The 13,567-nt window shown below is 38.6% G+C and overlaps 1 protein-coding gene across 1 annotated transcript; it reads right to left on the bottom strand.

Annotated features, from left to right (window-relative positions):
• Window positions 1-193: 193 nt before the first annotated feature.
• On the bottom strand, window positions 194-12,879 carry LOC121858816 (probable glutamate receptor). The gene is made up of 9 exons (XM_042355454.1): window positions 12,641-12,879; window positions 12,370-12,498; window positions 11,062-11,175; window positions 4,720-4,810; window positions 3,947-4,250; window positions 1,812-2,026; window positions 1,353-1,533; window positions 479-578; window positions 194-362 (listed from the first exon to the last, which is right to left on the bottom strand). The coding sequence occupies exons 1-9, from the start codon at window positions 12,688-12,690 to the stop codon at window positions 194-196; spliced, it is 1,353 nt and encodes a 450-aa protein (XP_042211388.1). The 5' UTR covers window positions 12,691-12,879.
• Window positions 12,880-13,567: the final 688 nt, after the last annotated feature.

The raw sequence follows: 13,567 nt of genomic DNA, 5'->3' as shown, positions 1-13,567 counted from the left end.
GTAGTAGTAAAGTAGGATATTTAATATTAAGGTAATAAAATGGTGGCGAAGGTATAGCTATTGGGGGAGGCTGGAGGCCATACAATTAAAAAAAAAGTATAGTAGTGGTAGTGGCAGCAGTAGTAATAGTAGTATTGGTAGTTCCTGTTGCATTCAATAATTAATATTATTGTTACTATTACAGTGATGATCATCATTTTTTTTTAAATAGAGTATAATATAAATATTTTACCCAAAGGTTTTCCACGGAGAGAGAGGTGCTGACAGTGATCTTAGTCGGAGGGAAGGAACACGTTGTGAAGTTTGGTATTTGTTGTTTAATCCACTGGTAGTACAGCCCAGCTTCAGTTATTGACATGACCCTGTAGAAGATGATGACAAATAAATATAGAACCAAAGATTGATGTTTTATAATCATAAGAACGGTTAGATAGATAGACCAATATAATAATGTTTTATGCACTATGATTGTTTGTACATTCTACTTATTACAGGAACAAGAGGACTGTTCTTTTGACCAATGAGAGCTAAGGCAGATGGCAGCAACCTCTCTCTCGACAAGTAGAAGTCACAACGACCTACGGGAGGTACAGGTGTATTAGTATAGTATTAACTGCAACTGAACTATGATTACATACACGCACACATAACTTATATATATATATATATATATATATATATATATATATATATATATATATATATATATATATATATATATGAAATCCTTTGATAATTCTAAACCACAATGTCTCTATGGTAAAATGTCAGACTCTGCATATGCCCCCTTGTTCGTGACTGGTGCAAGTACATTACACATAGTCCAGGCATTCTAGAACACGTCAGACAATCAATGGTGCGATGTGTACAGGCCTGCATTGAGGCAGAAGGGGGCAACTTTGAACATTTCATTTAGGTTGTAACAAAGAGGGGTCACACTGTACAGATCTATGGATAAATGATTACAGAAACCTATAGGGGTTTCAATTCATATTCACTCTCATTAATACAACATCTTAAATATATTATAACATGGAAACTATGCAGAATCTAACATTTAACTAGAGAGGCATTGTGGTTTAGAATTATCCAAGAATTTCATCCTCCAATTTAGTTATCCTCTTTGCTGAATCACCCTGTATATTCACCAAGACAAATAAAAGTCTTTGAAGAACTGATCGAAGTGACCACCTCTCTCACTTAAGAACATAAGAACATAAGAAATAAGGAGTCTGCAATAGGCCGGTTGGCCTGTGCATGGCAGCTCCTGTCGAGAGTAAATTAGAAATCACTGTACAAGGACAAACCAAACGAATTGACCATCTAAGAATAACAAAGAAAGTAGTTGAAACCTGTTTTAGAGACGTCTCGGCTAACGATCATACTAATGATGATCTCGAAGTTTATAAGAACGTGGTCGCCTCGCCTCACCAGGGTGTCGGCGCTGTGGAAGACCTCAAACAATGTCTGGTACCTGATGCCTCCCCTTGACTCCGTTTCGGCCACTTCACGGTATATCCCAGACTCCACTGACTTGGAGGAAAAAATGTGTTGAAATTCACACATAATGCACAGCCACTTTCACACTGATATTAGGTATTCTGCTATAGTACATTTTGTGCAAGTACAGGTTTAAGAATAAAGCTACAGTAATATTCATATGGTGATAATATCGTAAGGTCTTACTTGACCAAGACATGACAGAAACGCACCTAAGTCTTACTAAGCTTCCTCTATATAAATTGCAATTCATATTTAAGTGGGTACATACAGCAACTTATTAAGAGACAGATACCTACAAGTGCTCGTACCTTGATATATTCAACATTCTTTGAGTTGCTCTGCCAAATCATAGTTGTCGAGGGGCTGTCTAAAAGGTCACGAAGGGTTTGGTATGGCTGTTCGATGTGTCTTACTGCTAGTACGGACATGAGAGTCCCGGCGTAGCTCTTGACCAGCACGAGTGACATTAACATCCAAACAGCGAACACAAGACGCCTCCACCACCATCCAGACACCATGTAGTCTGTGGCACCGATGTAATAATAATAGTATTGTTGGTAGTAGTGATATAATGAGTTTTAAGCCTAAGGTTCTTATACGAACTATTGAATGATATTATTCCCTGAGTACAATCTCTTCGAATTTAAGGATATTGATCATCGTATTAAAAATGTTAAGATCAAGGAGACTAGTGATCAAGTCGTTGCACTCTATAGACTAAGTTATTGTACTCAAAGGGATAAGTTGTTACACTCAAGGGGTTGTTAATGTACGCGAGGAAATATTTCTCTAGGGGAAATCTAAATAATTGCATTATCGGCATTGGAATCGGTAGCCCACTGGAAGTATTATACATCAGGGGTCGTACATCTATTGTTTCTCATTTCGCCGTCTAGGGAACTATAGCTTGCAAACACTAAAGATAACTACGGTTTCCCCCACTCGACCTCTAGTGGACCCCCTAAAAAAAGATTCTTGAAAGATAAAAAATACAAATAAAACTCTTTTGCTTAAAGAATAAATTCAGCTATTATTTATAAAAAAAATAATTCATATACAGTAGGTGTACAGTTGTCAATATTGTATGTATATTATGTATGCTGGATTATATATTATGTATATATATTATGTATGTGCTCCATTTATGTATTATTTATTCAGCCTAGCTAGCAGCGTGTGGCAATGTTATTACCATATCCCACATGCTTAATTAATGTGCCTGGCGACGTATGGAAGCTGCTAATGTATCACTTGCCATACGTCGTCTATAGCAGTTGACAAGGAGCCTAGCTGAGGAGAGCACTACTCCCCCTTGTGTACATCCTCTTATCCAGTAAACCGAACCTACAAAACTATACAGGTGTTTGTGTTCTCTCCTGTATATAGAACTTATTATTCAGAACCTAACAAATATGTCATCCTCGATCGCTGTTGCCTATTTAATCGCATGTTTAGTTTAGACAACCTAGTGTCATTTTACATAAAATATTTGTTTGAGACAAGAAAAAATCAGTTCAGACATCTAAAAATTAGCTTTTATTTTTGTAAATTTTAGCTGTACATAGTTATTATCTAAAAAAAATGTGTATTGGTGATATACTGATGGAATAATCATACCTTTGGAAAAAAATCCGGATTACTCATCACACACACATGCTTTTGAGTGAGTGTGTATATGTGTTTATGAGACAATATACCAGTATTAGAATCCTTGTGAAATAATGAAAGTTTCAGATACAATCCCCTTTCTTGTTCCAGGCGCCACTAGTTAGATCACGAAGCACTCCCAGTCCACCCTTCGGTAAAGGGTGTACATAACTAACTGTTCAAGTTGGGTAGGTGTAGGCGACTGACTGCAGTCCAGGCCCCCTCTGCCCCAGGGAGGCTTAGTATAAAGTACTGTCTCTAATGGGTAGTCATGCCTGTGGACTCTGCTTACACTTCTACTACTTCACGAAGATCAACACAAGGTGGAATTAATACTTAGTTAGATCGCTTAGTCATAACCGATTAAACTAATTTGGGTGGGCATTATCACATTCAAAAGCAATAAACCTGTGTAATTAATGAGTCAAATATCGTTCTGGACAAATTCAGAAAATATTTATGTCACGTAGGTAACCGCATTAAATTACATTGACTTTGATGATCGGATCGTTTAATAAAGATATTCAGTGTTGGTCCTGGAGACGAAAGAACAATCTTCTAGTACAAATTCAGCAAGCTTGATAGCGTGGGATGAAGGGGCAAGACAGACGCTGGTGATTACTGGTGTCACTGTCATACGATATAGTTCACTGGGAAATACATCCTTCGTGAGATCCATATATGTCAAGCACTTGTTTATGATTTGTTGATACAAACCTTACCAAGGAAATAATTCCTTGGAGAACTGTATCCCTTAGCACAAGTGCTCTCTTTATGGCAACGACCTAAGACTTACCTTGCTGCAGTAAGATACGAAATAAACTGAAGGAATTCGATGTCCAGTTGTCATGTTTATAGTCGTTTCGAGAGAATGAAGAAGACAAGAGGAACATCACGACTGGCAACATCAACATTGTCGTCAGGATGGCCACCCACACTAACGGCGCCAGAGGTGCGAACAGGAAGCCCCACGGGTCGATTTCTGGCCGCCCTCGACGAGCGAGGATCCTTGAGTATTGTATAGTTAGTGGCATGGTAAAATCCACCACTTCAGCCCGTGCAAAAGACAAACTCACCGGGTCAGCACAAAACTCCGCTTCCTCGGTGGGTAAAAAACAAAATAAACATAAGAAAGACTATGTTGCCGTTGTTGTATATACAAGTATATATATATATATATATATATATATATATATATATATATATATATATATATATATATATATATATATATATATATATATATATATATATATATATATATATATATATATATATATATATATATATATATATATGTATATATACTATAGTCCGTATGCATTTCATAAATTTAATACGGGCATCTCTGTATCCTCATATGCTATGATATAATAAATATGAAATTGATATTTAAACGGAATGTCACTACAAATACTGTACTTTGGGTAACACAAACACAAGCAAATTTACCTATAATAAACGAATATAAAATTGGCAACAATTGTAAATTTTAAAGGCCGGAATCACAGTTTCTTACTTTCATGCGATTTACAATTTCGTCGCGATTGATGCCTCACCCCCACTTACCTCCCTCACCACCATGCCTATCAAGCCTGACCAGGACCCATCAGTCTGCTTGGAGCCGAAACTGTTGTCAGGTGGAACCACGTATTTGTATCTGTAGAATAATTAATATTCGTCTTAGATGAATTTCCCTATCAATCGTCTGAAACTGTTTTCCACGGTGAAGTCGATTTGATACATATGTGACAGTGAGGACTGTGCATGATGGTATCTAGTGGAGTTAATTAGGACAGGTTTAAAAGTATATTTAATTCTAGCAAAATTTTCCACTAATCTATCTTCTCTCAATCAATAGGTCAATCAATCAATCTATCAATCAGAGTACCGTCCTCATGTCTGAGGGTTGGCTGCCACAGTCCTCCACTGCAAACGTTTTCGGATTGTTTCCCCCTGGCTCTCCTACCCTAAACTTGTCCAGTAATATTTGTGTTATTATTCCCTTATCCTTAAATATAGGACCAAGTATCTCTTTTTTGTTCTTTTCTTTTAACAATTAACACACTTTCCTTGAAGTCTTTGTTCACCTAAGTACTTCATTTGTTTTCCTGTTAGTGTAAATTATTTCTTAACATATGCCTATAACACCACATTTTATAGGCCCCCAGTCTCTTTATGGTGTCTGCTGAAACGGTCTCTACTTTTGACACATGCAAAAGTCCTTTCCACACTACATCCTTGACCACCGTAGGGTCGAGACCTATTCAGGCGCTGTTCCTGCTGAGCATTGGCCCCACTTGGCCAATGTTCGGCCCATTCCCCAAGTCCCTCTCCCTGACCCATCCTCACCGCCGGGATATCAACATAATCAAAAGTGACAATTTCGTTTCGGAAAGAAGTGGGATCAGTGTTGAACAGTGATGAACAGTGTTTAAGCCAGTGAATTCAGCACCAGACAGTACCAGTGAGAGCCGTTACAGACCAGTGAGATACTGAAGCACCCTGGGAACTGACCACCATCTTCTGGCTAGGAGGTGCTAATCACTCCACCATAGGAACAACAGTGGGTCGGCTTCACACCTGACTACGAGATAACACAACACCACCCAGCAGGGTGAAGTACTGTGACACCACCCCACACCACCTGGTGCCTCCATGACCACGTGAGGTCCGTCATATCAACACCCGAGGACGAGTTACTGCACTACGTGAACACCACACCATCCGGTGCCCCCATAAGAAGATAAGAATGGAGGAAACTGCAGCAGGCCTATTGGCCCATACTGGGCAGTCCCATTTACACCCAACCCCTATTGCTCATATAAGCATCCAACCCATGTTTGAAGCTATTCAGCGTATTTGAGTTAATGGTGATATTTGGTAACTTGTTCCATTCATCCACTACTCTGTTTCCAAACCAGTGTTTACCTATTTCACGCCTAAATCTAAATTTGTCTAATTTAAAACCATTATTACGAGTTCGCTCCTGGTTGGATAGTTTGAGTACCTTTGTAATGTCCCATTGTTTAGCCCTGACTTCCACTTATACACCTCTATCAGGTCGCCCCTCGCTCTACGTCTCTCGAGGGAGTGCAAATTAAGATGCTTTAACCTGTCTCTATACTCAAGGTTCTTAATGCCCGGTATTAGTCTTGTTATTCTCCTCTGAATTCTTTCCAATGATTCTATATCCATCCTGTAATACGGTGACCAGAACTGAACTGCGTAATCCAGGTGTGGTCTCACAAGAGCAAGATACAGTTTTAGGATGACCTTGCTAGTCTTGTAACTAACACTCCTTTGTATGAACCCAAGTACTTTATTAGCTTTGTTACAAGCAAAAACACATTGTTTACTTGGTTTACGGTTCCTACTTATCATTACTCCTAATCTCTCTCCCAGTCAGATTTCTCTATGGCATCGTTGTTCATCTGGAATCTGGTTTCCCTTTTTACATCTCCTATACTGACTACTTTACATTTGTCCACATTGAATTTCATCTGCCATTTTTCAGACCATTCGAAAAATTCGTTTAGATCATCCTGTAGTTTTGCGGAGTCCTCGTCAGATTTAATTATACGCCCTATTTTACTGTCACAGGAAATTTACTTAAGTTGCTGTCTACGACGATATCTATGTTGTTTATGTATATAATAAATAATAATGGTCCAAGTACCGAGCTTTGGGGAACTCCACTAGTGACGTTGCTCCAATCGGATTTAGTGTCGTTAATACTCACTTACTGTTTCCTGTCCTGTAACCACACCGTAATCCATTTTGGTATATCTCCTTTAATGCCATGGGCCTTCCACTTTTCTTATTAGTCTTTCTAGGGGGACTCTGTCGAAGGCTTTGCTAAAGTCGATATATTCCACATCATAACTGTGCCCCTCGTCCATTCATTCGAAAATATGAAAAGAATGTTAATAGATTAGTTAGACATGAACGCCCACTTGTGAAGCCATGTTGGGAATCATTGATCAACTTGTGCTTCTCCAGGTGATTTCGAAAAGAGTTTGAAATGATTGCTTCCAGTAATTTGCCTACAATCGATGTTAGACTGATTGGACGGTAGCTAGAGGATATTGATCTATCTCCCTTTTTCAAAATCGGTATTACATTTGCTATCCTCCAGGATTTGGGTACTACCCCCCCCCCTCACTTTTTTTTAAGGATATGTTAAATAACTTTGCTAAGGGCATAGTAATCTCTTTCTTATATTCCTTTAATACTCTGGCAAATATCTCATCGGGACCTGGTGACGTATTAGGCTTTAGTTTGTCTATTTGCTTACTAACATCGTTACTAGTCACTACTATCTCGCTTAATTTATTTTCTTCACTATATCTGTATATAGTCGGTGGCACGGGTATCATGTTTAAAGTTTCGGTGGTGAAAACTGTTGAAAAATATTTATTCAGATTATTGCTCATTTCTCCATCGTTATCAGTTAGCTCGCCGTTATCTGACCATATTGGTCCAATCTTTTCTCTTGTTTTAGTTTGATACATTTGATAGAATCCTTTGGGGTTAAACTTCGCCTCCCTTGCTACCTTCAGTTCATTATTCCTCTTTGCTTTTCTTATCTCGGTTTTAACCCTACCTGCCAATACCTTATAATAATGTCGGAGGTAAACTTCACCACGATTTATTCTCCTACCTACAGTATAGCCTTCCTTTGTCCAATAATATTATTTAAATAATAATTTATCCATTTAGGGTCATTGTTGTTTGATCTGAGTTTTCTGTATGGTATGTTCTGCCTTTGTGCATTAAATAACTCATTATTAAATTGTTGTGGAACTCATCTACCTCAGATCTCGTTATCACGTCATCTGCAACTGTCAGGTCCCCAAGTAAGGTGAGGTCGCCCTCTGTGGGTACATTGTGTGAGGTCACCTCGTGTGAGATCATGTAATTCACTCCCAAGCATGATTCCCCTTCTCTCAGCTGCCTCTTCAAACTATCAAAGTTTGCCCTTCTGATATCTGGGACTTTAGTGTAATTTTCCTTGCGGCTGCCCTGAAATTCTAACTGGAATCTAATTTCTGTGTGATCGCTGTTAGCAAGTTCGTTCCCTACCTCGGCATTATTAATGAGGATTTCTCTGTTTGACAGAACTAAATCGAGTATATTATTACCCCTGGTGGGTTCGGCTATATGTTGGCTTAGGAAATAATCCTGGATTGTTTCAAGAAAATCCCCTGATTCTGAGTTACCTGTAAGGTCAATCCAATCTGTTTGGCTAAAGCTAAAGTCGCCTGCTATACAGACTTTGCTATGTATGGAAGCCCTGCGCATTTCATCCCAAATAAGTCGCTCATTAACTCTATCAAGATTAGGATGTCTATATACTAATCTTATCATTAATTTTTCCCTACCATCGATTAACCCCATCCAAATTGTTTCTGTATTCCGCTGAGTTTTTATTTCCGTATTTATTTCACATTTCAGATTATCCCTGACATAGATTGCTACTCCTCCTCCTTTCCTAATCTGCCTATCGGTATGGAATAATTTGTAACCTGCAATTTGATATTCGAAAGGTAACTCACGTGAATCTAGGTTTATAAGTGTTCATGTGAATGCTATTATATAGATTTTTCCGTACATACCAACACCCTAATTTCATCCATTTTGTTTCTCATACTTCTACTATTTGAGTAGTATACATTTAAGTTAGTCGTGTTCTGAGTCCTCTCTTTGTCTTGTTTAAGTTTTAACTCCCTGCCTAATTTAGTTTTGTCATAATTTCTAGCACTATTTCCCTGTAACCTTTCAATTTGTTTGCCCGCTCCCACTGCCGTATACTCCACCCCCGTGCTCATATGTTCTCCTAGCAGTTTAAAGACTTCGACATCTTTTGAACTGCCTCCCCGGTGAACGGTAATAAAGTCACAGGAAAGAAAGTCACAGAAAAAAAGTCACATCTAAGGAAATAAAACTAATAATATTTTAAAACAATTATTAACTGACAATACATGACTTTTACATATTGACAACACAATTTATATATGATGCACATAGGTTAGGTTAGGTTAGGTGCATTTTTTCTGTGACTTTTATTCTTGTGACTTTTTTTCTGTGACTTTTATTCCTGTGACTTTTTTTACCTTTATTCGCCACGCCATCCCTAAACAGATGCACCCTATCCCTAGCATAAAGGTCCCTTCTGCCGTAGAAGTTGTCCCGGTTGTCAATGAATGGGACTGATATTGACTTGTAATATCTGTCAAGACGGCCATTGACACCAACTGCCCTTGACAACCTTTCACCACCAACTCCTCTTCTAGGCAAGACACCACATACTATAGGGATCTCTTCCCTATATCTAACCTTCCCCAGCGCCTCCCTATCCTCTTGAAAAGTTCCTCACTCCTAACCTTTCCAATGTTCGGCAGCCCCATGACCACGTGAGGTCCTTCATATCAACACCCGAGGACGATCTACTACACCACATGAACACCACACCACCCGGTGTCCCCATGACCACGTGAGGTCCTTCATGTCAATACCCGAGGACGAGTTACTACACTACGTGAACACCACACCACCTGGTGTCCCCATGACCACGTGAGGTCCTTCATATCAACACCCGAGGGCGAGTTACTGCACCACATGAACACCACACCACCTGGTGTCCCCATGACCACGTGAGGTCCTTCATGTCAACATCCGAGGACGAGTTACTACACCACGTGAACACCACACCACCTGGTGTCCCCATGACCACGTGAGGTCCTTCATGTCAACACCCGAGGTCGAGTTACTACACCACGTGAACACCACACCACCTAGTGTCTCTATGACCAGCCCAGGCCCGGGCCATCAACTGCAACCATAATATTTTGTAAGTTCATTTCATGTTCCTTCTTCTTTCAGTAATGAAAGCTTTTGTTACACGACCCACCCACCCCATGTCTTTGTATGTAATAAGTCATTTTTGTCCAATGTATATTTTCTGCCTTCGGGCTGCCGAACTTTTTCAATAAACCGTTTATTATTATTATTATTATTATTATTATTATTATTATCATCATTATTACTATTATTTATGTCTATCCAGCAGCTTTTTTCTCAGTTTGAAGTTAAGGTCCATTTTCTCATTAGGTCCTTTAGATTATTAAATAATGTTTTTGCTTGAACTATTCTTGTTATGATTTCATTTGGACAAGTACCATCACAGATAATGTTGCTTCCCAAAAACTCAAAATTCCCCGCCTGTTTAAGTTCCCTATTGCCTACCATAATTTTTATTTGGGAGTTATTTTCAATTTCGAAACAACAATTACTTTTGCATTTACAGCACGGAAACACAAATAGTTGAGCATCATCAAGATCTGGCCTCCAGCATTGTAAGAGAAAGAAGTTGTAGTTCCGATTTCTCTTGTTTGGTCTAGTTAGCATTTAATTTCTGATAATATTCAAGTCGTAATATCAATCATATAAAATATGTAAAATATATTAAAGTAGCCAAGTCAAGGGGCAGAGTTAAGTAAGTCTAAAACAGAAACGAGCTAAGACGGAAAAAAGTGAAAGTAGCAATAGTTTCATTTAGGCCTAAGTTTCAAGTCCTAGAATATTACAACAGATAAACTGCAACTCTCAATGATCACTCCATCTATGGGACTATGCGTATGAAAAACTCGGCCAGGGAAATGCACCGGAAAGACACTATGTTCAGTCCATGTTTATGAAATTTTCTTCATCTACGTCATAATGCCTCAAACACACAATAACTATGGGAAGATTAATTATGATACGATATTGAGCAAATAATTTTCACCTTAAAGATTATTATATTCAACATCTATGTATTGTACTTATAGGGTGTCATTTTTATCCTCACAAGTAATATAGACTTAAATTCTCATCAGTAATAGATTATAGGCAGGAATCTTAACTTACGTGAAATTTATTGCTTGTGCAAGAAAGTTCAACATGTCGTCCTTCGTACCTCCTTCTATATCTCTAATATGAATTTGATCCACTACCACTGACAGAGTTGGCTTATGAAGGAATCTGCAACAGATTACAGTAGTCTTGTTTAGTAAATAAAGTGTTGGCAAAAGCTTTGTGTTATGATTAAATTTCAGAGATTAAATATTTCATTCAGTACGTTTTCTGATACCTCCCTTCTTCTTCCCTCACCAACACGTGTATTATAGAAGTCCTGATTTTACATCATCAAATGATTGAATTGGTGTGAATTATTTACGAAGCTAAATACTGATCTATCATGAATCAAAAAATATTTATCAAGCACAAGTTGTTTCTGCACTTTGTCTCGGTCTGATTTACTCTAATTTCATGTTTGTTTGTATTTCTTATAAATTTGTAATATACTGTAGCTCTCCATTCCTCGAAATATGCTACGTACTGTATTTTGATCCGTTCTCCAACATTTTTTCACAGAGTGCAAACTTCTCTGCCATACTGCATCCACTGTTAGATCTACAATTTATATATTTGTATCTCACGTCAGATCACTTACTTATTTCATATTACCATTTTCATCTCCTAACATTCTTGCGTCGTTCTCGGGCATCTGATACTCTAGTAAATCGTCAGTCACTCTCGCCTTTATATCTTTAACCTAGTCTCTCGCCTTATTATATGACAGATGAACTCGCCACACCTCAGACTCTATGTTTTCTGTATCTGAAAATTTGTTCTTACCTTTAGACGCCATTTCCTTAAACTTGGATTTGGTGGGTTCGTTCATCATACTTCAGTTATAGCTATTATGCTCTACTATGTTATCTTAGCACTCAAGTTTCATCATTGAACTCTTTGAGGATGATGTTTTAAGCAATCATCCTGTAAGTGTTCATCATTATAAAATTTGTCGTGACATACTGTACATAAAAAATTTACATCATTTAGATTCCCATCCTTTTGCCACGTTATTCAGGGCCCTGTATTATTCCACATGGTAGACAGTTATGTCGTTGATATAATTTATGCCTTTATACTTGGAAATTTTTTCTCCCACTTCAAAACCTAGACGTCTTAACACTTACTCGAAAATGTATAGGGGAAATAGAGGAAGAGAGAAAGAAATTTAGAATTGGTAATGCTTTTCTCCCCTTCCCTTATTTCGTTAGCAACTTATATTAAACTTTGTTGAATCAATCTTTCGTTCATATAATCCAATACATACAGCATTGTATTTTATAAATGGGAAAGAACAAAAATCTTTTCAGTACGACTTACTTATAAAATTTGTCAGGGAAGAGTGGGAGATGGGTGGTGAGGGCGAGGCCTTGGTGGGTCGTCCAGGAAGCAACCTTCATAGCCTTGGTTCCCGTGATTGTATAGGGCAAGTGAATGTACACCGAACACCTACATGAAAGGTTTTAAATATTAATAAATCATTCACCTCAATCGTTTGCCTCTTCATGTCACAGGAGATGACTTTTTACAATAATTCATACGCGTCAATTGAAGATTCTCATAGTTCATGAGGCCTCAAAGTTTAATATACCTCGTATCTTCTAAAGTGTCGTCAACAACAAACAACATAGAGTTGGTCATGGAGAGTAACTTGTGTAGGTGGTGGAGCTCTTGGAGGGGCAGGCGGGTGACGACGAGGAGCCTCGTCGGCCAAACCAGGAGGCGGCCATTGAGGGACCTCTCGGCGAAGGCGGCGAGGAAGGTTGGGTCGTCGCTCACCACCACCACCGTCACGCACCATGACACTTGCCGCAGCTGTTGACGTCAACACGGTAGAAGTTATGTGAGAGTGACCTACCCGCCTCAGTAGTAATGTGAGAGTTACCTACCCGCCTCAGAATTAATGTGAAAGTGACCTACCCACCTCAGTAGTAATGTGAGAGAACATAAGGTTTGAAGCTATCCAGCGTATTCGAGTTAATGATGATGTTTGGTAACTTGTTCCATCCATCCACTACTCTGTTTTCAAACCAGTGTTTACCTATTTCGCGCCTAAAACTAAATTTGTCTAATTTAAAACCATTGTTACGAGTTCGCTCCTGGTTGGATAGTTTGAGTACCTTTGTAATGTCCCCTTTGTTTAGCCCTGACTTCCTTTTATGCACTTCTATCAGGTCGCCCCTCGCTCTACGTCTCTCGAGGGAGTGCAAATTAAGATGCTTTTTAACCTTTCTCTATGCTCAAGGTTCCTAATGCCCGGGATTAGTCTTGTCACTTTCCTCTGAATTCTTTCCAAGGATTCTATATCCATTCTGTAATACGGTGACCAGAACTGAACTGCTTAATCGAAGTGAGGTCTCACAAGTGCAAGATATAATCGTAAGATGCCCTCGCTAGTCTTGTAACTAACACTCCTTTGTATGAATCCAAGTACTATATTAGCCTTGTTAAGAGCAAAAACACATTGTTTATTTGGCTAAAGGCTCCTACTTATCATTACTCCTAAATCTGTCTCGCA

This window comes from Homarus americanus, unplaced genomic scaffold (assembly GCF_018991925.1).
Source record: "Homarus americanus isolate GMGI-L3 unplaced genomic scaffold, GMGI_Hamer_2.0 scaffold16587, whole genome shotgun sequence".
Lineage (NCBI taxonomy): Eukaryota > Metazoa > Arthropoda > Malacostraca > Decapoda > Nephropidae > Homarus > Homarus americanus.
This window is presented reverse-complemented; position numbering and strand designations above follow the sequence as displayed.